This window comes from Oryzias latipes, chromosome 20 (genome assembly GCF_053564925.1).
Source record: "Oryzias latipes strain Hd-rR chromosome 20, Olatipes_Hd-rR_3.1".
Classification (NCBI taxonomy): domain Eukaryota; kingdom Metazoa; phylum Chordata; class Actinopteri; order Beloniformes; family Adrianichthyidae; genus Oryzias; species Oryzias latipes.
In genome coordinates this window covers 27,521,025-27,548,745 of record NC_136256.1, presented here as the reverse complement: position 1 = coordinate 27,548,745, position 27,721 = coordinate 27,521,025, and the positions used below count along the sequence as shown (strand labels likewise).

General features: G+C 41.8%; 1 protein-coding gene across 1 annotated transcript; it reads left to right on the top strand.

The window, feature by feature from the left end:
* Positions 1-22,858, top strand: apbb1ip (amyloid beta (A4) precursor protein-binding, family B, member 1 interacting protein). The gene is made up of 14 exons (XM_023950275.2): positions 1-565; positions 4,609-4,668; positions 5,055-5,142; positions 6,390-6,667; positions 9,193-9,270; positions 10,346-10,505; positions 15,086-15,207; positions 15,713-15,787; positions 15,868-16,011; positions 17,665-17,775; positions 18,901-18,999; positions 19,088-19,211; positions 20,949-21,010; positions 21,949-22,858. The coding sequence occupies exons 2-14, from the start codon at positions 4,609-4,611 to the stop codon at positions 22,534-22,536; spliced, it is 1,989 nt and encodes a 662-aa protein (XP_023806043.1). The 5' UTR covers positions 1-565; the 3' UTR covers positions 22,537-22,858.
* The last annotated feature ends 4,863 nt before the right edge of the window (positions 22,859-27,721 follow it).

Genomic DNA, 27,721 nt, shown 5'->3' with positions numbered 1-27,721 from the left:
AGTGTCAGCAGGTTCAGATAAGAGCAGGAGGTTTTTACTTAGCTCCTCTGCCCACTTTTGTTTCACCAATTCAGCCGATTTAAATCATTGTTGATCAAACACTTAATATGGATGACATCAAATCCGTCTGAAGGACCTGAATCTTCGCACAGAACCACGGCTGTCAGGAGAATCATGAACCTGCCACACTCCTCCTGCTGATTCAGACCTTCGCTTCTTTTCTTCATCCTCTGCCGGTCTCGTCTGCGGTTCTTCTCCAGCAGCCGTTTGGAGATAAGGAGCAGTGCTGAAGTTGAAGTGGGGGGGGTTGAGGGCTGTTGCCCAGGCAGGAGTGTTGTGAAAGTGTTCAGCTCTCGGCAGGAATGCAGTGACACGCCTGGACCTGAACTTCCGCATCGAGGAGGAAGACGAGGAGGCAAGACGGTCAGATGCAATGAACATCAAGACAAATCTTTGAGTCATCGAGCTTCATCGAAGAGGAAGAGCTCAGCGGGGATCTGATGTTCAGGAGGCTTTTCCTTTGACACTTAACTGCTGAGAAAAGGACTGACACTTAAAAACAAAGGTGAGTTAATCTTTACCTGGACTTAACGGTAAACACCTACAGCTGCTTCTGAACAAAGCTTTGGGTTGGTTCTGGTTGGAGCCACAACTAGGCGATCAGAAAAACACAGAAGATGCAGAAAGTTGTCAAACTTAGAGCTTTAACATCAATTTGTGACCTTATTTTTGGTGTTTTCTGGTGTTTTTCAGTAGAAAAAGAGAGAAAAGTATAAACTATTAAATATAACTATTTATTTGAAACGAACCTGTTGGCATTTGTGATAAAATATCCAATTAAAACCAGGAAGTGCTATTGGATTTTCAGAATAAATCCCCCCAAAATGGACTAGCATGAATTTAGAGTGAATTTGTGAATTTGGGCTTGCTGAGGAGTGTTTTCCGTTGAGCAATAATTAGTCATCTGACACAGGCTCCGTGACAGAGCAAGAGAGAAAACTAATCCTTAAGTGACTCAACAGCAGGACGTACGATTTCAAGTTCTGTCTAAAAATGACATTTTCCTCTGTTAGCCTTTGGGCTTTCTTTGCCCTCCGGCACCTTTTTTTTTTGCTTTGCTGTGCGACACATGTCATTCTGTAAACACCTGTGTCTGCAACTCAAAGATCTGATCCCAGCAAGACTGCAAGGTTGTTTTTTTTGCCGAAGTGTGGTTTGCATCGACACTGCTGGCGCTTGCATAACAAGAAGTAACGGAATTAGTCTGTGTAGTGGCAGCTTTTTTACCTGAAATGATGACATTTGACTCTGTAGTTAAATGTGAGGCTGCTCTTTCTTCTGGGGGGGTTTGTTCTCTTTGTGCTCACTTGTTTGCTCTAAAACTCTGCTCCACTTTTATTTACCTGCTTTTCATTTTAAGGGAGCTAATAATTATCTTTATTTGACTAAACCTATCAGCTCCTGCATTCTAAAAAACAACCGTTTCCAGGTATGAGAGAAAATAAAGCCACAAGCGGCGTTCTACGGTTTGCAGCACCACCTACCCGCCCTCGCCGGCCCCTATTAGTTCATTTATAGTTGCCACGCTGCTGCTTTGGGCCCCCACACTCCCCTTTTGCCCCTGCCCCCCTGGTCAGAGCTGCAATGCCAAATTCATAAAAAATAATAGCAACAATATAATTTTTTATGGTCGTCTAAAGGTGACGAACAGGTAATTTTTAGAAGAATGGATAAAATGAATTATTATTATATATAAATAATTATATATATATATATATATATATATATATATATATTCTTCTAAGATACCGAAGGTGATTTTTTTTTTTCTTCTTTTGAAAATTCAAGATGGTGGCCTATTTCCAAGGTTAAAGGTCAATGAATGAATATAGAAGGAAGTAAGGAAGAAGAACTGCCAAACCAGTCTGGTGCTGAAAGTCCAGGACTGCTGTGGGACAGAATGATTGAAATGTCAACTTTAGACACGTCATTTCTGATCTGTGGGACGATGCTTCACACTTTATTTTTGTGGTTCTCCTCATGAAACATGTCACACCTTCTAGTAGCGTGGTGGAAAAAGTGTTTTTTTTTCCTTTGTTCATGGTTACTGCCATCAGAAAGAGGAAGTGACTTCAACATTCGGTCAAATTTAGCCGCCATCCTCATCATCGTGAAAAAGATTGAAGAACAGCAGCTCAGAGGTTTTCGTCTTCTTCTTCGTTTCCTTGCGGCTTTTGCCTTCAGGGGTCGCCATGGCGAACCAGCTTCCTCCATCTAACCCTGTCTTCTGCATGCCGTACTCTGACTTTATCTCCAAAACCTCCAAGATGTGCGGTTCCTCTGATGTCCTCATTCCCGATCCGTCCTGGTCCCTCCTAAAGAGAACCTCAGCTTCTTCATCTCTACCACCTCCAGCTCTGCTGCCTGTGTGTTCCTCAGTGTCTCTCGGCCGAACATCATGGCTGCTTTCACCACAGTTTTCTACACCTTTCCTTGCATTTGAGCTGAGACTCTTCAACCACACATCACACCGGACACCCATTCTAAATTGATCACAAGCGCCTACATTCTGCCTCCCATCTAAGTGATTGAACATATAAAGGAAGCAGCCCCTATTTATTTGCAAGTGGTTGTTGACACCTTTTCAGAGGCAGCACACCACCAAGGGTGCCAGGAAGTCACTTTAACCACTTCCTCCAAGCTGGGTCTCCTTTACACGGCAGAGCAGGAAGGGGGCTCTTATCCTCCTACAACAAAAGGATAACACAACAACATAAACTGAATTTAATCAGGATGAGAAGATCGAGTTCGGACGTTTGGATCAATCCTTTATTAGAACAGAGTCTTGAATTGGACCAGTCACTCGTCCGCCCCTCTCTGCTGGTTTCTAAATGAGTTCCTGCAGATTCTTCACTGAAACGTTGTGAAGCAGATTCGGATCTGTGACGTGGGAAAAGTCCACGAGTTCGTTTGAAACGGAGCAGAGGAAACATGAAGCAGTGGTTATGCAACCCTCTGAAGGAAGCACTTTGCACCAGTGTGTTGAAGAGCTGGGTGGAGCCTGAGGTCTCCAAGGGCGTGCCAACAGAAGAAAACTGCTGACAGGTGTCACAACCACATTCAGAATGTTAGCCTGTCACATGACCCACACACATTTAGTTAGAAAATATATCATTTAGCAGGATTCGCTGTCCAAATTGATAATTACTAATTAACTAAACATAATTGTCTGTGTATCCTGCAGTGTTGTACTATGCCTTAGTCAAAACTGCCCTTAGGGGTGGGTACAGGACCTGTACGGGTGGTCCGAAGGAAATATCACGGTCGTAGACCGCTCACTGAACCCTTAGGGAGAAAATGTTCATGTACATTTTTTCTACGGGCAGGCTGTGGGCGACAGAACCCAAACTGCATCCACTGCTACTGAAACTGGTAATAGGCAGGAAGTGCTGCTCTTCACAGCTGAGAACACTCTTCTGATGCAAGGCAGCAATTCCAAGATGTTGCAATATTTTTTTCAAGCAGCACAGCAGAGACTCTTATGAATTTCACCTTTTTTTAACCGAATCATTGGCAACACTGACTGCCTCCTTCTCCTGCTGTTCATCCAATCACAGAGTCATCCATCGGAGGTTCTGAACGTCTGCCTGAAACACGTAAAATCTAGACAAAGTAAAATTGTAATTCAGAAACCGTATTTTAAACCCATGTAAGACATTCATCTCAAAACCCACAGCTTTTTTTTTTTTTGCAAAAACACAGCACAGAATAATGACAGGAAGCGCCAAAAAACGCAGCATCAAATGTTTGTTAGTGTTTGTGCAGAAGCTGTTTTAACTCCAAATGGCTCCAAAAGCAAAGAGTTCTCTGCTTTAATCTGAAATAAAAACAGCAAATGAAAGTTTCACATCAGCACAGCGGGGCAAGCTGTAACAGAGCGGGAATACCTGGAGGCGTGCATTCCTGCCTTCCTTCAGCCGGGGCGGGACTGTTCTGCAGGATTGTGTCACCTCAGGGAAACGTTTCTGCAGCGCAAAAAGGGGCGACGTTGCGTCTCACCACACAAAACATGCGAGTATTGTTTTATCATTCTTTTAACAGATATTTCCCGATCAATGATCAAAACTACAAGAATTTCTGCAGCAGCCACTGGAAATCATCTTCCTTCACTGCAGCGGGGTTTCCACTTAATCTTGAACCTGGCCTGTGAACCCTGTGACCCTTTGAATAGAAGTTTTCTCTTTATTTGAAGGATATTTCAGTGACCCACCCCCCCCCCCAAAAAAAAACACATTGTGATTGATCAGAAAGAAAAGGATGGAGGAAACAACAGAGATGTTTCTGCAACATTTGGAAACACACTTTTGTTCGTTCTGGTGTTTTGTTGTTGTAAATCGCTATAAAATGTCTTCAGTGGTCCTTCACGTTTTAAATTTCACAAGATCACGTTTACCTGCAGCAATTGAGGCCGACCTCTATGTGACTTTTGGGTCTATTCTGATGCTTAAATGAGCTTAAACCTCCTTCGTGCATTTCTATTGTTTTTGTGTGTTTTGAAATGAAGATTGCATGGAAGACAGTCTCAGTCTTTGTTGGTTCTTTCTCCAGATGGAGGACATTGACGCCATGTTCAGTGACCTCCTGGGAGAGATGGACCTCCTCACTCAGGTGAGTCTGCACATTATTCCAGGGGTTTCTTTAAAAAAACAAACATTTTTTACATTTTCTATCATGATTCCACCGTTTTGGAGCTGGTTTATGCTGCTTAGAAAGTTTGGTTTCTTTTGTTTTTGTGGAACTGATGAGAAAAGTTACCCCAATTATTAATTTAACTCTGAGCACATTTAGCCTTGTTCATAAAAAGTAGATGAAAAAAAAGCAAACATTGAACAAAAGCGGATGTTTGCTCTGATAAAGTTCCAAACTCTCACTTCACGTTTTGGGTTAGAGTTTCAGGCTGTCAGAGTATTTTATTGATCGCTCTCCCCTGAGGGTCGCCTGGAATCAAACCGAAACTCACACTTCTTTCTAACAAAGCCCCCTTTGCTCTGCAGAGCCTGGGTCAGGAAACGGGACCTGCGGCAGATCTCCCCAGCTCCACCAAGGAGGTCAACTTCTCCACCGACTATGCGGACTGGAATGGTGAGAGACGAGTGCTTTTGTTGAGCTTTTGCACAATCATTGGACTGTGCAATATCCTCAGTTTTGCAAGAGCAAAAAGCAGGAAACACATGTTTTCAAAAACCTTTCACGACATAGGAACAAGACAACAAACGGCTAAAAATACCTCGTGTTTACTCTGATTTGAGCAGTGTTCAGGCTCAAACAGCCTCAAATTGCTGCATGTGCACTTTATTTTTTTAACCAGGATACTTTACTTCCTGTTTATGTTGTATCTCACTAGGAAGCAAAAGTTGGAGACTAAGAATTAATTTGGAGGCGCACAAACGGTCCATTTCTGAATCAAACTTAAAAAGAACTTAATCTTATAAACAAAGTTGTTGTCCATTTAGGTCACCAGTTAGAAACCAGAGACTGTTTGTTTATTAAGTTGTTTTAAATGTTCAAAATTAAGGAAAAACAAAAGTGCGACTCAAACACTGACTTGAACAGCGTCTTGTTTATGGCCGTTTGGTTAAAACGTTTTCTTTGTGCAGAATTTACAAACTAAAAAAGTCAAATTACTTTATGATGAAAAACATGATCACACTAAAAAAAGTTTTCCCAGATTCAGTGAACGTAACTTCACTGACTATTTGTTTATGGATCCGGAAAATATGTATTGATTTTCATTGGAACAGACATAAATAATACAAAAAAAAAAAAAAAACAGATCATCAGTGCAAGAAAGCGTTAACAGGGCGACAGTGGCTCAGGTGGTTGAGCGGGTCGTCCAATGATCGAAGGGTTGGCGGTTCGATCCCCGCTCCCACCAGCCAAAATGTCGTTGTGTCCTTGGGCAAGACACTTCACCCTCCTTGCCTCCAGTGTGGCTCCACTGGTGTGTGGATGTGTATGAATGATCCCGGTGATGGTCAGAGGGGCCGTAGGCGCGAAATGGCAGCCACGCCTCTGTCAGTCTGCCCCAGGGCAGCTGTGGCTACAACCATAGCTACCATCACCAAGTATGAATGAGGAGTGAATGAATAATGGACACAATGTAAGCGCTTTGGGTGTCTTGAAAAGCGCAGATAAATCCAATCCATTATTATTATTATTATTATGTACAATAATACTGCACAAATTATTGCCCCGAATTATAAAATGAATTATTTAAATGACAAAATAGGTCACGATGATTGAATAATAATGTAAAAATATTGTTTTGAGTTACAGAAAATCCACAAACTCTAAACTGAAGGTAAAAACAGATCATTTTTCCTCATCAGCGTCCCTCAATGAGCTGGAGGACAAGGATCTGGACGACCTCATGTCTGACTTGATGGCCGACCTGAACGCCACCGAGGAGAAGCTGGCGGCGGAGATTCGGGGCCTGGAGGCGCCAACGCCGCCCCCGCCCGACCTGCCCCCTCCGCCCAATGGCCAGAGCGTTCAGGCTGCCGCCGCCTCTCCCTCGCCTGCATCGTTGGCGAGCGCCTTCCCGCCCCCCTCCTCCACCACCTCCCCCCCGCCGGCTCCCCCGTCTCATTCGGCAAAGCCGTCAAAGGTGAGTCAGTGGATGACCTTTTCACCTCCTCACGCCAGGAGTTCCAGTGAGGACTGACTGAAAGCCAGTGAGATCATCACAGGTCTGTCTGGACCGGTTCAGACAGTCATTAGGGGAGGGGGGAGCAGGACCAATAGACCTGCCAGGGGTTTGATGTGAAAGTGTTGGAGGGGGGGGGAATATTGCTTTAACAGAGTTCCTGACTTCATCCCTGTGAGGTGAGAACAGCAGCTGTGGGAAGACGTCATCGTTGGCTCCTGAGATGCCTGAAGGCAGCATTTCCACTCCCTCTGTTCAGAGGGAAATATGAGAGTTTGAAGGTTTCTGATCCACTTTCACTCCTCGTGGAGCCCAGAGCCCAGGCTTTGTCTTCCCTCCATCCAGAAAACACAGGGTGTTTTTGCTGATTGATGAATCCACAAATATATCTTCTGCAAATATATATTTAGGTTTAAACTGGTGAATAAAAAAGTCCATTTGAATTGAAAATTGGATCTCCAACCAGCCTTTAAAGAATCCTAATGTGCCACCATGTGGCAGCATACGGGTGTTTCACAGGTATAGGAACTTTATCAGCAGCAGACTTTCTCCTGTTAATTCCAAAACCCCTGAACCCATCGATTCACAGGCTGTTAATTCATGTTTCTGTTTACTGTCAAGTGAACCCTGGTGCGATTCACCGCAGTGGGAATTCAGACGGACAACAGACCATTTCACAAATATGGCAGTGCCTGTTTAATTCTGGTAGAGGTCAAAGGTGACCGCCTCATAAACATGCAGAAGTCGACGAGGGCTTGTTTTGGGGTCAGCGTTGTTTTTAAATATTACAACAGGCGAAACCTCCCGATAAACGGATGAAGAGGGATTGTAGTGTCCGTTCGGTGAACCTCTTTGCCAGCATTGGCACCAAAATGGCGATTACCAGTAAAGAACAGACTGTTCAGTGACATCATCAGCCAGCAATATTGACATTTACCGTCCGTCCGTCCAGTATTTTTACACATCAGTGGCAGTCTGGGTGAATTCTGGTAGAATTAATAATCGTGTACCACTGCGGAACAGATTGATATGTTCGTAATCATGGTGGGCCGTCTCTTAAATCTGCCGATGGGTTTTCTGTCAGTGGCTTTCTGATCTGGTAAAGAAATATTCTAGTAAATTTACGGCGTCTCAGTATAAATTCTCAGGTTGGGTCACAGACCTGTCAATGTGTTGCATCCATGCCTCCATTTCTTTTTGTCTTCTTTGGTCGGTATGAGCGGCATTTACATCACATCTATCGACAAGCTCCCTTAATCCCTTAACTGACCCACCACAGGTGGTTCTTTAACTTTGCTTTGGTTGCCAAGTTTTCCATCTAATGAGCCCTCAACCTTTGACCCCACGCATCAGTCAGTCTGTGAACTGGTTTAGTCGGAGGAGCAAAGAGAGGAAGGAAACTTCTGTTACTTTCACCTTCAAAATGTTTGTCATTTTGCTTCTATCGGGTGAAAACATTAAAATGATGCCTTTTTTGAGCGTTGGTAAGAGAGGAAATCGAAGAATGAAGTGAACCAAACTGTCTGGAAACATTGTGCATTTCCTACAACTCTTCATGTTTGGGCTGTCATGGCCTTTGGTTTAACTAAAAATTCATATAAAAACCATTAATTCACTTTGAACAACGTTCTTTTTGATCCACTGGATGGTTTATGCTCATACTGTCACTGAATCACACCAGAGTTCACTTGCAAATAAACAAAAACACTGGTTTTCAGGCCGATTAGGCAGCACTTGTTTGGTTCAGCTTTCACAAAAATGATTTATTGATAATACATTTTATCCAGATACAATTATGCGTGCAAGTAAAATGCAACAAAAATGAATATACACATTTTTTAAAAGTAAAATACAAAAAGAATAAAATGGTTCAACGAATAATAGACAGGCAGTTGTAAAATGAAGTAAAAGCTTCTCTAAGTAAAAATGTTTTTGGGTAACAAACCAAATGAGAGTGAAACGTTCTTTATACCAGCTTTAACTGAACCTGCTGGAGCAATTTTGTGTCTTTTTTCCCCGTTAATAATTTAATTAACAAATCTTTTCTTCAGTAGTTTAGAGAAAACTGTCTTCAGCAAAAAATGATTTGCTAATATAAAATGACAATCCATATTGACTCACATCAGAACCTTGTAAAGGAAATGAATTCAGGAATTTTGGCAGTGACTGAAAGCTCATTTTAACACAGAAAATCAATGTTAATGTTTCATTATTGTTGTTGTGAAACTTCAATAAAATCCTATTTTTATGTTGTCAAAAAAGTGCTGAAATAAGAAAAACGTTTATATTTGGAGTCAAATTTCAGCTAAAACTTTCTCCATCAGACATCTGCGCTCATCTCCGAGTTTAAGGCTCAAATAAAACAACATATTCATCTTAGAAACGGGCTAATCTGGTTTGAAAAAGGATGCTTTGGCTGATTTTTAGTTCATAAGAATAACCGAAAGCATCTCATGTTTTACTGTTTGTTTGTTTTTTCTGTTTAGGAGGATTTGGAGGCTCAGGTAAAGGCAGAGAAGATCAAACTTGCACTGGAAAAGCTGAAAGAAGCCAAGGTGAAAAAGGTAAAAACCAGCAAATGCCATCAGTTTTCTTTTGATCCCTTCTGGCAGCAGGAAAGAGTCTCTGTTCCACGGCCTTTATGTTGAAGCACAGTGTGGATCTGTCTTCCTCTTTTCCTCCTCTGGAGGTGATCGATCATATTAATGGCTGTTTCCATCCAGCCTGCAGGACAGCAAACTCTCCTCCGCGGGAGACATGTGGACAGTTTCTCTTCTTCAAAGTGACTCACCAAAGCCACTTGAAAGCAGCAGATTGTGGTTTTTCATCCAAAGCTGCCTGTCAGGATCTCAAATTTTGAACAAAAGAAGCTCATTTGATAAAAATGACATCCAAGTTTGGGTCTCTATAGGTCTTTGATGGGCCGTTCTTATTGATGGGGTAATAATAATCGCTTATTGTTCATGCTGGCTGGACCTATGGGGGCAAATGGAGGATGAGGGAAAACAGAGCACTTCTGAGTGACCTGGAGGCAGCCATGCTTTCTCAGAGTCTGCTTTGTGCTTCTGATGTGTCCTCAGCTTTCCTGTGTATGTTTTCAATATGTGCTGGTGCACATGGAGGCAATAAGAGAGGAGATTTCCTTCAACAGCACGTCAAAACTGCATTATTTCCCAGCAAAGGTCCTGAGGGGTCCAAATCATGCAACGATACCCTATACTTAATCTGTGTTTTTATGACAAAAACCAAGAAATGAACCATTTCTCCACATCAAAATCTGGATTTGTTTTCACGTGGGAGAGACTGCGTCTGCTTTACCCCTGAGTTTTCTGGCTGAAGAACTAAGAGTGCATAAATGTAATTTAGAGGATGTGAAAAAATGGAGACAAAAGTGCTAAAGCATCAACTTTCTTCAGCCACAACCTGGAAGAAGAAATAATTATGTTATGAGCAGAAGTTGTCATACTAGAAGACAGGCTAATAACTGTCTTTACCTAAACATTACAGTGATTTGGCAAAGAAAACAAGTTAATAACTAAGCTGGAACTGTCAATAAAGTTAGTTAGAAGCTTTTTTCATTATAACCTGAAATGCTTTTAAACATGAAAAATGACACAAAGGTTTGTTTTTCCTCCACAGTTGGTGGTAAAGGTGCTAATGAACGACGGCAGCTCCAAGACTCTGATGGTCGACGAGAGGCAAACCGTCCGGGAAGTTCTGGACAACCTGTTCGAGAAGACGCACTGCGACTGCAATGTGGACTGGAGTCTGTGTGAGACCAGCCACGAGCTGCAGCTCGGTGAGTCTCCACGCTCCCGAGGAGCGGGAAGATCGACCAGGATGAGATAGATGGAAGAAGACGATTGACTTCCATGCTACTGGTTCATGAGGAGGAAATCTGACTGGACCATTGGCTACTAAAAACTTAAAATATCTTAACATGTAGTTTATTAAGAAGGATTAAAATAGGAATATTATGATTTATAATTACCATGATGCACAAAACCACAAACAAAATCATTCCATAACATATAAATAAAAAATAGAAGTAAAGTTTAAACGCATGAGTTTATTTTGATCTAGAAGGCTGCCAGCATGAGGAAGATTCAAAACAAACCAAAAAAAAGATGCAAATGTAATAATATTTTCTTGTTCAAAGAAACTATTATTGTTTATTTTTCAAGTGTTTCAGAAAAATCTGATTTAAAAAACAAAATGTTTTCATTTGTTTGGTAGCATTGATCATTTTTGCAGAAGAGTTAAAATCCCAGCTGATTTTGTGGCTGGTCAACATTTTTACTCCAACAGAACTCATCAATGGGTTTAACCGTTTAAATTATTCAGGAAATTAAAAAAATAATCTTTTATTATCAAATTGAAACACAGAAATACAGTACGGAGACCTTGATGGGACACTAAAGAAGAAATAGTCAGTAAATGTCAGTGAGTCAAGATAAACAACCTACGATGACATTAAAACATAAAAAATTTTTTAGGTCCTTTATGGATTTCAGTAGAATAATTTGTAATTGGTCCTCCAGACCAGGGGGGGCGCTGACTGTAAAAGAGACCTGGACTGAGTGAGTGTGATGTCAGCCATAGAAAATGGTTTACCTCCAGCTCCAACCAAATGACGTCCATTCATTCGCCATTTCTTGGCGATCTGGATGCCGCCATGTTGGAGCCAGACGTCGTCAGTACGCATTGATTGGTCCAAGTGGATCTGAGTTTCTACGGCAGCCACTCTCGCTAATCAGGAGTGAGTGTTTGTCGGACGTTCACACCCCTACTTCCTGTTTGGAATACGAGGCGGGAGGGGCCACTTCGTCCAGATTGCATTTCTGGTCACGGGCTCAGATGAGGATGCTGTAGATCAGAAGGGAATGCGGGTGCAGAGCTTCTGCCGTCAACAGCTGTCAGGTCACTTCTACCTGTCCGAACTAGCGTTTACCTGTAAGCATGGCTGCTTCTTGCGTCTGCAGCGTCGTCCAGACATTTCCGGTGATTTCCCGCTGTTGAGACAGTCAAAGACAGGCTGAGGATTACGAACAAAAACAGGTTTCGGGCTCAGAAAGGATTTTTCAGACTCGCATTTGTGTTTTTAGCCTCTTCGTAAACATGGGTGGTCCACTGACCTCTGCTCTGACCACACGCACAGTTTCCCATTTGGGAGCCGACCAGTAGATCTGCGGACCTGTGCCGGGGACTTGAACCAGCAACATCCATGCTGCTGCTCTGTTTCTGCAGGTTACTGAGTAATTCAGACAGTAAAAACAAAATCAGAGTCCATCACAGCTGAGACAACTTCACCGTTGAGTTTGTTTTTAGATGAATGATCAACCAAACGCAGACGTTGTGCTGGACGGGAGACGTTTTTCTCATGGTCTAGATGGTGGCCCGTGTTTTCACTGGCAGCTCCTGCAGCGAAACTAAACGAAGCCCCGATCTTCATCTCATCCATCTCCATCTCTCTGAGCCCCGTCCTGCCTCCCCTCAGTCAAATGGAGCGGGCAGGTGGGTCTAATTTGTGGGCGGCAGACTCCGTCCGTCATGCCGTCAGATGGAAATAGAAGCCGTGTGATCTCAATCCTCCGTCTGAGCTGTTTAAGCTGCCTTTCCTTCAGCTGCAGGACCCCCATCACATCCTCTCAGCACTCCATCTGCTCTCCCACAACTTCATCATCTCTTCGCAGGAATTACTTATATTTCGCCAAAATTTAGCTGGAAAATCCATCAACCTCCTGCAGCAGTAAAATTCAAATCTGACTTTTATTTAGCTTTCTGAGCATCGGTGACATGGACCAGCTTGAATAGTTTGTGTGACCTCAGTATAAAAGAATGTCCGTTTTTGAGTAAATCCTGTCAGGTTTTAAATTTTAACTTTAGTCTTGAATTAGCTGTTTAGAAGTTTCCTACAACTTTTTTTTTTCTGTAGAAAATCATCAAACCTTTTGAACTCAAAGAGAACAAATCTTTATTTTTTTCAGCTAAATAAAGTTTCAAATTAATAGTTTGATTTATCTCCGTGGTTCTTAGGTTATCAGTCTGGACTACCAAAAAAAGTTAGGCACCAGATATTACACAGAATAAATGAAATGATTGTTTCCAACAACTACCTTAAATAAACAGATTTTCTTTCAAATTACGATAAGCTGCAATTTTAATCGCATCAGCTGGGTTTTTTTCTCCGCCTGAATGAGTAAGAACCATGATGGATGAAATGTTTGTGCACCAGATTATAAGAAGCACCATCAATTCTGGTGAACTCCAACTCTGCGTTCACACTGGGCTCAGAAACGTGCGTTTGAGCGACTGCTTCCAATGCATGTCAACGCGTGCACGTGCACATGCGCATTTTGGGCTTCCACCTTCATTTGGGCTTCCACCTTAAACTGCTATTTTAAATGTGTTCTGCAAAAGTCCCGTTTCCACCAGAAACAACTGGGAAAGTCAGAATCAGTCGTCCCCCCAACCCGTTTAATGGAACGCGTGATTCAACTAAAAACACAAAGAACGACTCATCTACAGATGAAAATCATTTCAGTTTCTTTGTTTCTCTTCTAAGAAAACATTACATGTTTGGTTATGAAAGACATGAACAAAAACTGCACAGAAACCCACAAACGTGTGTGCTTAGAATTAGATTGATGTCTCTGACGTAAACAAAGCTAGAAATGCTTAAAAAACGGAAGGCTCGAAGCTGTTTAAGGTTTAATAGAAAAGTAGTTTATCACCTAAAGAACTTCTTTGATTCATAGTCAGAATAACAGGCAAACATCTGGCTTGTTCTCATGTTTTTGTCTGTCTGATGCAAGTGTGAAAGGATGAATAAATAGAGTTTAACTCTAGTGGGTTCACACCCGGAAACCCAGATTTAAATAAGTAAAAGTAGGTCCTGTGACTCGTGGGAAAGTTGGCACGGTGTCATTTCTGACTGATCAAACATCATGAGCGCATCGCAGCCCAAAAGCTTTGGGTGGATTCCTCTTTGAATGTCTGTAAAGTCTGCATTTACATCCTCTCTGGCTGCTAACAGCTTGACCGACCTGCAGCGTTTATCCGAGGCGAGCGGCGCCCAATAAACACCCGCTGAGCTCAGCAACAGCACGTCTTCAAACGAAGCAGCCTCTCTGTGAAGCTCGCCCATGTGCTCACCATGCATTGGCCTGCAGATTGCCATGTGGTTGAGACACTTCAAAGGGATTTCAGCTCCCAGTCACGCCATGCGTTCAGTGATTACAGCGGCCTGATGGTCGTCTGGAACCCTGGCAGCAATTTGTGTAATGCTAGGTCTGCCTCCGCTGCAAACCTGCAATTGGAGACGATGACTGAGCTGCAGTCCAGTGGCCGCTGTGGACATGGAAACCGTCGTGGAGCAAGCAAGGAGGAGGCCCGCTTCTGGTTTCCATCACTGAGAGACTCTTAGAAAGTCCTTCAAGCTTGAAATTCAAGCTTTTGATGTTCTGCAAGATTTTATTTTGGCTTAAACCAGCTACTGGAATGGAAGGTAGAGAGTTGAAAAACCCTACAACCAATTGTTCATGTAGAGGGGGCGTGGCCTCCTGTGACGTCTGTCTGCTGTATTTCTGAGGGAGGAGGTTCACTGCGGCAGGGGGGGTAGAGACTTTTGGAAGAACAGGTGCTGAAGTTTTGAAACTTGAACACGTTACAATGACGACTTTCAGGAAAACGACAGAAGGCTTTTGTGATCCGAAAACCATCAGCTGCTGTAGGCATTAAGTGAGAGGAGGATAACTATAATAACATCATTAAAAGGTGAAAACGTTCATTTCTAATTGAATCATATAATCTGAATGTTGAGTAAAGTTAAAAAAAAGGAGCTGGCAAAATAATTACCCAAAGATTTGAACAGTTTGAATGACTTTCTGCCAGGAAATCAGATCGCAAAAGTTCTGATATTTTCCACAATTAAAACAGATGAAATGTTCAAAATCAAATCCCCTTTGTTTTTCCATATTTACAAGCATAAGCACTATAATAAATTGTAGATCAAATTAAATGAGACAAATCCTTTTCATAGATTTTCTGAAAAAGCAGTAAATGCGGAATAACTGAAGTTACTTGAGTAAATGTGGCTTAAACTTTGTTTTTACTGTTAATCTTTTGTTTTAGGATTATATTAATATAATATCTTGATTAAGAACTAACATTGTTTGTGTTGAATCAATAAAGAATTTGTTTTTTTTCTGTCTCCTCCATATTTTCTTTTCTGTTCCTCTTCCTGCTTCCCCTTAAATTTCAGATTTCTCTGTTGGTAGATAATGCATATACACCTTTATCATATAAAGTCTTTACATTTGGGATTGGAAAAAAAAAGGCTGCATGACCTGTATGGTCTTCACTTTCCTATTTTGCCAGAAAGGACCTTTGAAGACCACGAAAACCTGGTGGAGCCGCTCTCGGCGTGGACCAGGGACAGCGAGAACCAAGTGCTCTTTCAGGAGAGAGGAGAAAAGTACGAGGTTTTCAAAAACCCACAGGTTTGTTCTGCCACCAACACTCAGCAGCTTCAGGACGTTGACCCGCGACCTCCTCAGTGTCCCATGAAGCAGCTCTGAACTCAGATTGAGTTGGATGGCGGCGAATCCTCACATTGATGCTGCAAAGACTGTTTGGCCCGTTTGCTATCCTGGAGCCCCGAACCCCCAACAATCCCCCTTTAATAGATTCAGTCTGTTGGCAAACAGATGAGAAGCTGTGCTGCTTTTCTAACCGAGCATGTCTGGTAATCAGCGTTTTGAACCTGTGACAAAAACCTCCAAAGATAGCCGCTCGCTGAGTTTCCTGGTATGAAAGCAGAAGTTCAGACTGAAGATGGAGAATTCCTGTCACACAAATGCATGAGTGGAGAGGTTTTCATGCAAATTTCTGCCAACAAATCATGTTTTTAGTCAATGTTTTTTTAACTAATTATTAGGAAAACACAAATTATTTCAGTCTAGACTTTAATTGGTCTCAAACTGTGTTTGGCTTTTGTCTCTGCAGAACTTTTATCTCTGGAAAAAGGATAAGAAAGCTCTCAAAGAAATCAAAGACAAAGACAAGGAGATATTAATAAAGGTAAATACAAATTTCGTAACCGCGTTTCCTTTGAGAGATTTTCTCTGCGATGCTTCTGCATCTCCCCTTCATCCGTGCAGGAAAACTTTTGTGGGAGTTCCATCATCGTCCCGGATCTGGAATCCGTCCTGCACCTCAGAGAAGATGGGAAGAAGTCCTGGAAGCAGCGGCTCTTCCAGCTCCGGGCCTCCGGAATTTATTACGTCCCCAAAGGGAAAACTAAGGTCAGTCACAGGGGGGCAGGGGATCATTTAAGGCAGGTAACTACACATGCATGGACCTAGCCTGAAAGTGTCATCCAGATATGGAAGTCATGTGACCTGTTGGTGTCTTTTTATTCTTCTTCTGGGTTTTGCCTTGTGGACCAGTTATTAAAGAATGCTGACCTTTCCAAAATGGGCAACTACAATGAATAATAATAATAATAAATTTAATCTTCAGTTATAACTGATGGTCACTTTCAACATGCAGTATTGGAACACCAACAGGGAGGGGGTCACTCAGTCCAGTTCTAACTTACAGTCCATGTTCTGAACCTGGGAGAACCGACAGGGTCAAATTTGGCCACTGTTACTTTTATATTTAGTCGGTCGGTCAGCTGGCTGTCTGGTTGGTTGGCAGTTGGTTGTTTGGCTGGTTGGTTAGTTGGTTGGTTGGTTGGCAGTTGGTTGGTTGGTTGGTCAGTTGGTTGGCAGTTGGTTGGTTGGTTGGTCAGTTGGTTGGCAGTTGGTTGGTTGATTGGTTGGTTGGTTGGTTGGTTGGCAGTTGGTTGGCAGATGGTTGGTTGGTCAGTTGGTTGGCAGTTAGTTGGTCGGTTGGTTGGTTGGTCAGTTGGTTGGCAGTTGGTTGATTGGTTGGTTGGTTGGCAGTTAGTTGGTTGGTTGGTTGGTTGGTTGGCAGTTAGTTGGTTGGTTGGTTGGTTGGTTGGTTGGTTGGTTGGTTGGTTGGTCAGTTGGTTGGCAGTTGGTTGATTGGTTGGTTGGTTGGTTGGCAGTTTGTTGGTTGGTTGGTTGGTCAGTTGGTTGGTTGGTTGGCAGTTGGTCAGTTGGTTGGTTGGCCAATTTTAGTAGTTAATAGCTGCTACCCAAAATGAACAAACAGAAAAACTGTCAAATTAATTTAAAAAGCCCAGAAGAAATTATTTTTTGCTTCTCCAGGGTTAAAGTTAACCGCTTTATTGAAAGAACTACGATAATGAAAAAAATAATGAAATGCAGGTGTTTGTCACATTTTGCAGATAAAGATTTACATATCTTTACTGAATCAAATGTTAAATCAAGCAGAATCATCAGATGTTAGGAGACTCTAGAGTCAGACTGCTTTTAAAGCTCAATTTAGTGTCAACTTGGACTGTTTTGCTATGGAGGGAAGGCGGACGGACCTGCTTGTGTGGTCGATGCTCCATGAAGGACATTAATGCTCACAGGTGTGATGTTCTCTCAGCTTGTTTGTGACACGTCACTTAGGATGAACTTCTGTCTCCCAAAAACAAGAGATTTGTGATTGCTCATATATTCCAAGTGGGTGTAGTTGACACAGAAAGCGGACAAAAGAGACAAGCTAAATGGCGTGATTTAATCTAAAGCCAATCGATGTGTGTTTGCGCGCTCCTTTGTTCCCATTTTGCCTGTGAAGTCTTCATCTCTCAGATCAGAAATGTTGTTTCCTTCATCAATAAGTTCAAATAAGCTGTTTCGATTTAGCTGGAGATGACGTTTTAGCCTAAAAGATCAGTTGTTTTGCTTTTGCAGCCCCAAACGTTTGACGTTGCTTTTTGTGAGGAGGAACCAGCATTATCAAGCCCCTGCTGAACTGCATTTCCCATCTTCAAACCAGTTTCAGTTCAGTTTAAACGGAAACTCTTCATCTCTTTTCAGTCGTCCCGTGACCTCGTCTGCTTCGTCCAGTTTGACAACGTCAACGTCTACTACGGTAAAGACTTTAAGACCAAATACAAAGCGCCGACAGACTTCTGCTTCGTTCTAAAAGTAAGTGAATCTTTAAATACACGCTTCTGCTTTCCCCTGAAGAAGACACCAGCATTATAATTAAAATCGTATCTTATTGAAGACTTCAAAGCAGAACTGAGTAAAGCATAGTGGTTTCTGCTGGGCTGAACAGCTGCTTTACCAGGATTTCACAATAAAGGACTGAAAAAAAATCAATCACTTCAGCTCAAAGTGGCAACAAAATACACCAAAAAAACGTTTTGCTAATATCAGGTGTTATTTAAACTTGGTTAAACATTTTTGAGCAGGCAGTGAAGAGGGACTTCCACATCCCAGGTGAAAATATGCTGGTTGATCCATCTTGGAGTGAAGTGAAAGTCTAATTTCTGTCTTTTCTGACAGCCAGCAGATTCTGCAGCGCCTGTAGGTTAGATGTGAAAGAAACGAAAAGATCTGAGAGAAAATCCTCGGAGGCTTTTTTTTTCCCCAACAGGACATAAAACCACCTTTTGTTGTTATATTTATGTGGACGAGCTTCCAGAAACGGCAGCAACTTTTAAGCAAGATAAGTTCATCGCAGCTTTAAGCTGAACAGACAAGCTGTTTGCCACTGAAAGTGATCCAAAAATACACTTTATTTTTTCATTTATTCAATTAGTGTAAAGGTTGATAAAACTTGATTGTGAACGTGTTTAAAGTTTTAGTTAAAGTTTTTTTTTTCTTCCATAAATTGACGTTAATAATTAGGAAAATGTCACTTCAATCTCATGTGTCTCTCAGCGTTTGTGGTTCCGTCCAATGATCTCAGCCGCTGTGGTCACATGACCTCCCTCACACGTTTACCTCACGGGAATGGAACTCAAAGTTTAAGAATAGAAACACGATAAAACATCACTTTTTTGGATGCAGTTTGGATGAAATATGTAGTGATGAAGTTATGAAAGCGTTTAGTCACATGAGAGGATCAAAATAAAGAATCAAATGCGTTTTTAATTCAGAAAATTGAAGCTCATTTCAAATGTAATTTGTAAAACTGAACATCTATCTGGAAAAAGTCTGCTGTCATCATTGAGCAGATCTTCTACGAGTCAAAAAGCTTAAACTAGCCAGCAGATTTTTGCACAAAGTTGACTTGTTTGCTAACCGCAGCATCTGTCCCTGCAGCATCCTCAGATCCAGAAAGAGTCTCAGTACATCAAATACCTGTGCTGTGACGACGCCTGGACCATGAACCTTTGGGTGACCGCAATCCGGATAGCAAAGGTCATTTAAGGAAAAGCTGCTTCTGCTGAATGTGATTTATGATCCATGAATCCAGACGATTCACGCTTTGCTCTGTGTCTTCCTCCAGTACGGGTCCCTGCTGTACGAAAACTTTCAAACGGCGCAGAAGAAGGCTGTGGTGAACTCTGCATGGACCAACCGCAGCACTCCGTCCAGCTCCAATCCGTCGACGCCCTCACCGACGGTCAAAGGTCAGGAACACAGTTTTAGCTTTTCTTTGTCATTTATCGTTCACCGTCCATGCTAGCTTTACTGCGCTTTCAAGATATTTCAAAATAAAACAAGCTTTGAAGAATAGGAGTCAGAACATTATCTTGAGGCTGTGTCAAACGTACATTTTGCGCATTTTCCACATATGAAATTTCGGTATTTCGTGATCCATGCTTGATCTCCGTCATTCATACGTGTTTCTTGCGTTTGTCATTCTTCGACGTGCGCAGATGTCTGTCGAGGGTTTCGCCCGACGTTTTTGAGCTGTTCAGAATGTATATGCACAATTATTATGTACCGACCCACCGTACTACGACCGGTAGTACTGACTTTTCAAGAATGGACCACCAATGTATTACTATTAGATTTCGTAGATGGGGGCACATCACTTTTAAATTACGTAATTGATGCATAGAAGCAGCACAACAATCATGCGTGGTTTATATTCTACGTTGATTTACGTGTTCTATGTTGGGTTTATTCGTGATACATCTGGGAAAATTTCACGTAAAGACCACAACATTTCTGGCTTTCTGACCCATATTCACGTATGACCAATTTTCATCCGTGCAATATCCTCAAAATGTAGGTAGTGGCTGTGTACAGCGGACCTGCTCCGTCTACATCAGAACATCAACAGAAGACGACTGTGTTATACGGCCAGCAGGCGCTACCCCCTGTCGCCGCCCCCTTTTGACCCGCCCTCACTGGCTGAGAAGATGCTAATCACCCCTCACTCACAAACTTTTTTCAAAATGTCGGCTTTTCCGTCGGTTTGATCTCCATAGCAACCAGTTTATTCTTTGGTCGTCTGGGGGTGACAAACAGGCTATGTCCGAATTCCCACCCTAAACCATATGTGGTGCACTATATGGTGCGTTCACCATTTTCTAGTGCTGTCCAGACCTACAATTCCAAAATCCAGCGCCCTAGAAATTTCCCAGAAGTCTCTGCGAAAAACCAGTGAGCATCGATGCTCACTAGATTGGCGAATATAGACCACAATGCATTGCATCTGAACAATTTTGACCAAAAACATGTATTTAAGTGTGTATTTTTTAATAAACCATCAAAGTTTTCATCTTCAGAAGACAGTGGACTCAAATAATGGTCGCAAAACGCTCATTAATTACATTTTAACTTTGTGAAATCGATGACATCATATCCGCCGTTTAAAAAACGAAGTGAGTATGGCGTCCAAATTGCTTTTAAAATTCATATTCTCTCACAATACAGTTTTTTAGTATTAGTATCGGACATAGCCGAAGTCATTTTTAGAAAAAAGCGGCAAGAAAGTACATTTTTGAATTTGCTTTTGTTAACCACGCCCACATTTCTAATATGTTCATAAGGTATATCGTTTCGCACTAAAGGTGTTTAATGTTTTTGTTTGTTTCCGAAAAATTGAAGTGTAGTTTTGTTATCGAATGTAACTGTGTCTGTTTGTGTAAATGTTTTATCCAGTGAGTTCCACAACTCAACAACACAAACTGATTTATCCATCTGTCTCAGAGACGCATCAGGGATTCTGAAATTATATTTTCTCCTCATTATCATCGTCTTCTGAAACAAACATCAGAAGATGATGATTATGATGATTTAAAAGTGTCTGAATTTCCAATTTGGCTTTCAATATAATTGATACAAATTCTTTTAATTCAATACAGATGATGTAATTGCTGCTTATTGCTGTTCCCCTGTTTCCGTTTTCCTTCCAGCTAAAGCACAGAGCCAAGCTAACGGCCACGCTCCCAAACCGCCGCCCGGACCCGTTTCCCAGGTAAACCTCGTCGAAGAGCAGAAGGGGTCTGGAAGTTCTTTGGAATCAGAAATGTTTTAACATCTTCAAATTCACAAATATGTGCCTGAAAAGAGTGTTCGCTTTCATTTCACCTGGAATATTTTTGAATTACACTGTGTCATCAAAGAAAAGGCTCACAGACGGATCTCCTTCCCGTTTCACACTGACTTCACTGAAAAGGAAGTGATGAAAAAGAAGGAAGTAATGAAAGTGTCAGGAGAAATAGAGCATATTTAAACAGATTTTTACCTACCTTTTTGATCAAAACTCCATATTTGGTTTAATGCTATAAAACATTCAACCCATTGTTTTTCTGTTTCTCTTTCTTTTTTAATTTATTATAGTATCTTCCGCCATTTTTTGTCGCCTAACTCCTACAATTTTTCTGCTACTCTATTCAACTATTCAAATGTTCAGCTCTTTCATCTTTTTCCAGCTTTGACTTTTGGTCCTTAAAATCTTTTCAAGATATTCCAGGATTTCCAGGATTTCTGCCTCCATTGAAATAAATGGGGAATCTTTGGTGCAGAAGCTCGCTGGTTCGATACCTGGCTCTGGCATTTTTCACACACATATCTTATTTGTTATTGTGCTGTTTTCACTTTATTTATGGTCATTTTTGATTATTTTCTTTCTTTCTTTCTTTCTTTCTTTCTTTCTTTTTAATTAGAGGCTTTTAATTCACGAGTGGGGTAAAAAACTACCCTTCAGAGTCAGAATGGAATGGCAAAAAAGGGGTTAATGCACACGTTAAAATGCTCCAATTTACCAGTTTACTCCAAAAAGTGGCCTATATGTGGTTTATGCGGTTAGAGGTTTGAGCCTCACGCCGTACTACATTCCCCATAATTCCTTGCATGATCTCATTATTCAGGTGGGAAATTATACCTTTTACTAATTTTACTGTACTTTTTCAGGACTTTGGACACCTCCCTCCTCCTCCTCCTCCTCCCCCCGCCCTAAATGATCCTCTCCCACCTCCACCCCCTGACCCAGTCTTCCCTCCTCCTCCACCCCCTCTGGCTGCCAAGAGTTCCCCCAAAGCTGTGGGCAGGCAGCAACACCTGCAAGGCAACTTTCCTCCACCTCCACCTGAGATGAACAACCTCCCTCCCCCGCCGCCCCCTGAAGAATCCCCTCCAGACTTCCTCCCACCTCCTCCCCCCATGAACTTCCTGCCTCATCCGCCTCCACCGACTAGCTTTGGGGGAATGGACCAGTCGCTTCCTCCTCCACCCCCAGATCCAGAATTTTTACCTCCACCTCCACCTGCCCCGCATGTCACAGGCGGCGGAGGACCTCCTGCCCCTCCGCCGCCTCCTCCGCCTCCACCCGCGCCTGTTCCCCCCCTGCAGGCAGCATTGAGGCCCACTGGGTCTGCAAAGAAGATGCCTCCCGCTCCACCAAAGAGGACTACTCCTGTGCAAGGAGGAGGAGGAGGAGGAGGGGTAGACCTCATGTCTGAGCTGAGGAATGCCATGCAGAAAAAACGCAGCAATCAATAGGAAACTGAGGAGATCCAGCTTGAACTGTAAACAACAAATGAGGATGAAGGCAGAGGAGGTCATGATCGTCTCCAGTGATACTTCTTCTTGAATGAAAGGCAATCACCGCCTCATTCTTCAGAACAGTTTTTAAAGAAAAAGCTCAGGAATCACAGAATACAATGGAAACATCATGGTAGTGTACATATGTTAGCATGAAGTGCTGTAAATACAATAACTCAACATTTATGTCTGCAATAACGTTGTAATTTGTTGCTTTTAAAAGGCCTGTCTCCCTTCAACCCCCCGGATAAACCTGTTTTCATAAAAAATATGCCCTAAACTGTGAACTCTGCGTGGTTTTTCTGTCAGGTTCTGAGCGTAACCTGAAGTCAAATCCATTTAAAGAAGCATCATGTCCGTCTGACTACCAGAGAAAACAAAATGTTGTTTTAAATCTAACAAAAACTACAACTCCCAGAGCCCCTCCCCTTCACAATGTCTTCTGTAGGTACCAAAAGGAGAAGATGTTCGGGTTTCCACATGTGTTCTACACAGGAGGAATTTGCATGGCTGGTAGTCATCTAAAAAGCAGCATCCTGTTTGGTACATAGGCTGTAAAAAGTGCAGCATTTACAACCGAGCATGCTTCTTCTTCCTGATTTTGTTGCAACAAAGACCTTCATGTTTCATTAAAAACCTATATGACTGTCAAAGCACACAGCAATGACGTACATTTTACCGTCTTGACGTTGGTATTTCATAAACATGGTAACGTAGCTTTAATCCGTCATCTTGTCTGAGAACTCCCCGTAAAGAAGAAGGCAACATCAACAATAAATCTGCTCTATCTCCAGATCCAATCCCATCATCCACCATACCAAATAACAGGAAGAAACTCCGTTTTAAGGATGTGATAATGTTAATATTAACATATTGTGTAAACAAAGCAAAATGCAAAAGATTTGGGTAAGTAAAAACCTTTGAATAAGTCCAAACTTTTCAATATTTATTTAAAAAATGTCAAGAAGAACCTCAACTGTCAGAATATTATAACTACCACGTGAGTTTCTTTTCTTTTTCTTTTTTTTTTGCAGAGTGAACAACCCAGTGAGGAAAGAGGAAAAACCTTCTTCGGTTATTTTAGCGTGAAAGATGGTGCCCAAGCACGCAAGCAATAGAGTACACAATGAAAGCGGGAATCGTAATAAGTGTGTTCACTCAATACATTAGGGGTGATTGAAAGATTCAAAGAGAGAGTGGAGGCGCAAATGAAAGGGCTTTATGAATCAACCTCATATCATGGCATTATCCTGCCCCTTTCAGTCCCTGCAGGCGGACGCCCACCTTTTTACCCCAAACGTTCCCATTGGCTGCAGATTAAAATAAACTATGGGGAAATGTAGGGGTTTTAGATTTACCAGCTAACATCAGAAAGCTCCTGCTGTGAGACATTTTTGGGTTTTACTGTAAGTGGATCAACTTTCCACAAATGCACAAAGAAATGAGGGGGAAAAAAACAGGGCAAAAAAAAGAATCAAACTCACCTATTTATTATTTAACCTTCTTAAAAATTATTGTTTTTTTACAGGAGGACTTTGAAAAAACAAGCTAATGTTTGAAAATGGGCAGCTGTGTTTGTTTGGAATTTCATTTAATTTTTACTTTTTTCAATGACTCCCTGATTAATCGCGCTGTCCGAAATGATGATCACCTCTGGGCCAAGAACATTTTCAGGGAGCACTTTATTTGGTAGAACACAACTTTATCCTTAAAAGAGATTTTTCTTTAAAAATCACTGACATGGAGAACAGTTTGTGTTTGGAGGAATAAATGTTGGTTCTCCAAGGGGAGGGCAGAAATGGAAAACCTAAGTTATACATGTGCAGATTGTCCTTTGGATTCCCTAATACTATGACATCAGCTATGTGTTGCCTCCTTGAGCAGTTCTACACACAAAACAACTACAAGATATCAGTGAGAAGCGTCTTTTTTTTTTTTGTTATGAGACATGAATTACTTTGTTCTTACTTGGGATGGGTACCGAAGCGTAACTGCGTGCCACGTTACTCCCCGGTATCATTTAAAAGGTGCTTTGTAGCGGGCTCAGATAAGAACTTGTGAAGTGCTGCAGCTGCACAGCGGGTCATGCACGGAGCATCAGCCAAATTACTGTCTTGGAAACGTTCATACTGGACAAGCAGAGCGGGGACCCTTCTTCTTTTTCCATGGTTGATTTCACAAGTTCAATGGTCCACCGTTTTGTTTGTAGAGCACAGAAACAGTCGTAGAAAGTTGCATGGCGACGGGTTTACTCAAGAGTTTTGAACGCGTGAGCCCGAAACATGCACATACATGTGTTAACATAGGATTTTCAGTGAAAGTGGCCTCTCAAATGCGTGTTGTCGAGGGCGGGGTGCGCACAAGATGCATCCACTCATCACATCAACAGTCTTAACAGCATTCTGCTGGATTTGGGGGAGGTGGTCGATGAAAGAAAAATCCATATAATGTGCCAGCATCCCGCCTACATCCCCCATACGTAAAATGGTTTACTACGACCTGTGGCTCACAGCAGTAACAAACGTGGACGAACATTTTCACTCTACAGGCTCACTGAGCGGTCTACAACCTTGACATTTCGCGTGTGCCATTTGTGTTCTCTTCGCAGGTTTGCCCGTTTTTTGCCTGCAGACAGCCCGTATCCACTGATTTAGTGTGGCATGTCAGCTGCTCACAACAACTTTAGAGTAAATCCACAAAATGTGAATTTAAAGAACCCTGTTTTTTTCATTGACCCCTTTCTCTTTCATTTAAAAGATCACCTGCTTCCCCTTTTTTTGTGGGGTGAGTAAAGCAGAAGCATCTGTGGTCAGATTATTAGTATAAGATCTGCCAGTCCTGGACAGGAGGGAGTTGGACTAAGAGAGAAGTGAAGGGAATAATGAAAGTCAACCTTTAATCCTTTTGTCCAACCTAATATTTTTTAACAACTATAGCTGTCAATTTCATGCAACTCGTGGTTATAATAATAACTATTATTTCTTTTAATTATAAACCATTTAAAAGTTAGTCATTTCCAGTTTGTGATTTTTTTGAAAGCTGGATGGTGGAAAAGTCTTCAAGTGTGGTTGGCCGTTCAGCTGGACCAAACTTCCCAGCAGCAGCATCAACGTTTTCCCTTTCAACAGAAGATGTGGTGACAGGAGTTTCTTCTGCAGCTAAAAAACAAGCATTATTATTATACAATAATCAATGATAAAGCTAATAAAATAAGAATACTAATAATAGTTTACTGGCTCATTTAAAATCTGTCTGCAGGTTTTTCACAGGTTTTTTCACAATTTCATGATCTTTCATGATCAAAACATCCTCATTATGTAAAACCAAAACTGCAAAATACAAATAAGAAATATTGTAGCCATTTATAAATAATAAATGTGAACACTAATTTGAGTAGAAATGGAAATATACACATTTATACACTTCTTTATTGTTATTTTGTATGTTGATAATTTAAAAATTAGTACATTTATTTTGTTTGTCATTTATAAATGAGAAAATGTATTTCCTGTTTGTATTTGGCAGTTTTGATTCTCCATATTTCATGCTAATGCAAGATTTTAAGACACATTCATTGTTGTAAAAGTCAGACTACCTGACTGCGAAATCTCTTTTAATCTTGGTTAACAGAAAACAAAAATTCACAATGCTGTCCAGAGTTTCTTCTGTGTTTTTCCCCCTCGGCCAGAGCTCGCAGCAGTCTCAGTGCACATTCTCATTAGCACCTTCCCCCCACAGCATGTAGAGTAACACGAAAAGAACATGATAAAATGAGAAAACTGCACCGTACCTGGTTAACAGACAAACAAATGTAATTAAATAGAGAGCGCCATGCTTTAGTGAGACGGAGTCGGAGATTTTAATGGCGCCGTATGAAGATTATACTCCCATCAAAAAAGTAATATGGCTGCATCATCAGCAAAAGAAAGAGTTCCTGCTTGGAAAAAAAGAACAAAGTAAACACACGAGTTTCTATCACACGCTTCACCAAAGCCTCCATCCACCCGTCATCCACTTTCAGGATGTGAACCAACGCTCTTTTAAGGAAAAAAAACAAACCAAACACTTTCGGTGAAGCAGCAGCAACTGGTGGTCGTCAACTGTCAATCAAACTTCAGCTTCAAGGTTGCACTGATGGAGATGAAAGGAGACAGTAGAGCAAGAAGGTGCTGGTTCAAATCCCAGAAAGCACCAGATGGAGGAAAAATGGTGATCGACAAAGTGCTGACTGATGTACAGAATAGTGCGATGGAACTGACTTGATCTCCAAAGCAGAGAAGCGCTGGTTCAATTCCCCGTCTCAGTTTTGTTGTTGTCGGTTTTTGCCGCTCCTTGACAGTCATCAGCTCAAAGGAACAAAGCAACACAGTCCTGCTGTAGACAGATTAGCACAGTGGGAGTGTTTCTGTCCTTAAAGCGGGAGAGCGCAGGTTCAAGTCCCAGTCAGGAACATCGAGGTGTTCAGTTGCCTCGCAATTCAAGCTGCGGCTAGGAGGAGTCAGGACGTCCGGAAAGGGGGGCTTCATCTTTGCCCCCCCTCCCAGAGGAAGGAAGACCAGGAGAAGAGGATCCCAGAAGAAGATGTGCATTTAGATAGATCCATGCAGAATGCAGCTTGGATGTGTGGAGGGTCTGCATACTGTAGATGCAATACAGGTAGAGCAACACCTGGAGATGGTGGGGTTGTAGGTAAGTAAAACTTTTATTAGACTATTAATTTAATTAACAACTTACACTAGCTTTATATATTTATATTTCTACCAAGACACCAACTTTTACACCAACTTTTAGAGTTAGAAAGACAAGATTTAGTAAGTATAGTACCATAATGTAGTGTTTGTAGTGTGAGAAGGTACTATCATGATCTAGTTGTTCCTTCTAGGTATTAGAATAATAGTACACAGTCTAGTTGGTTTAGCCCTCCTGTCGGTTGCTAGTCTTTTAGGTACCTGTCTCCCTACCAGTTAGCTGTAGCTCTAATATCAACCTTCATCATCTATCTTATAGCACTGTAAGTCGTTGATCTCCTACCAGACTAAAGATTAAGCCACCCCCCCTCCCAGCATCCCTGACTCTTCCTCACCCCAAGCATGAGTTGTGATGCAACTAGCCAGGACTTGAACCTGCACACTTCTGCTTCAAG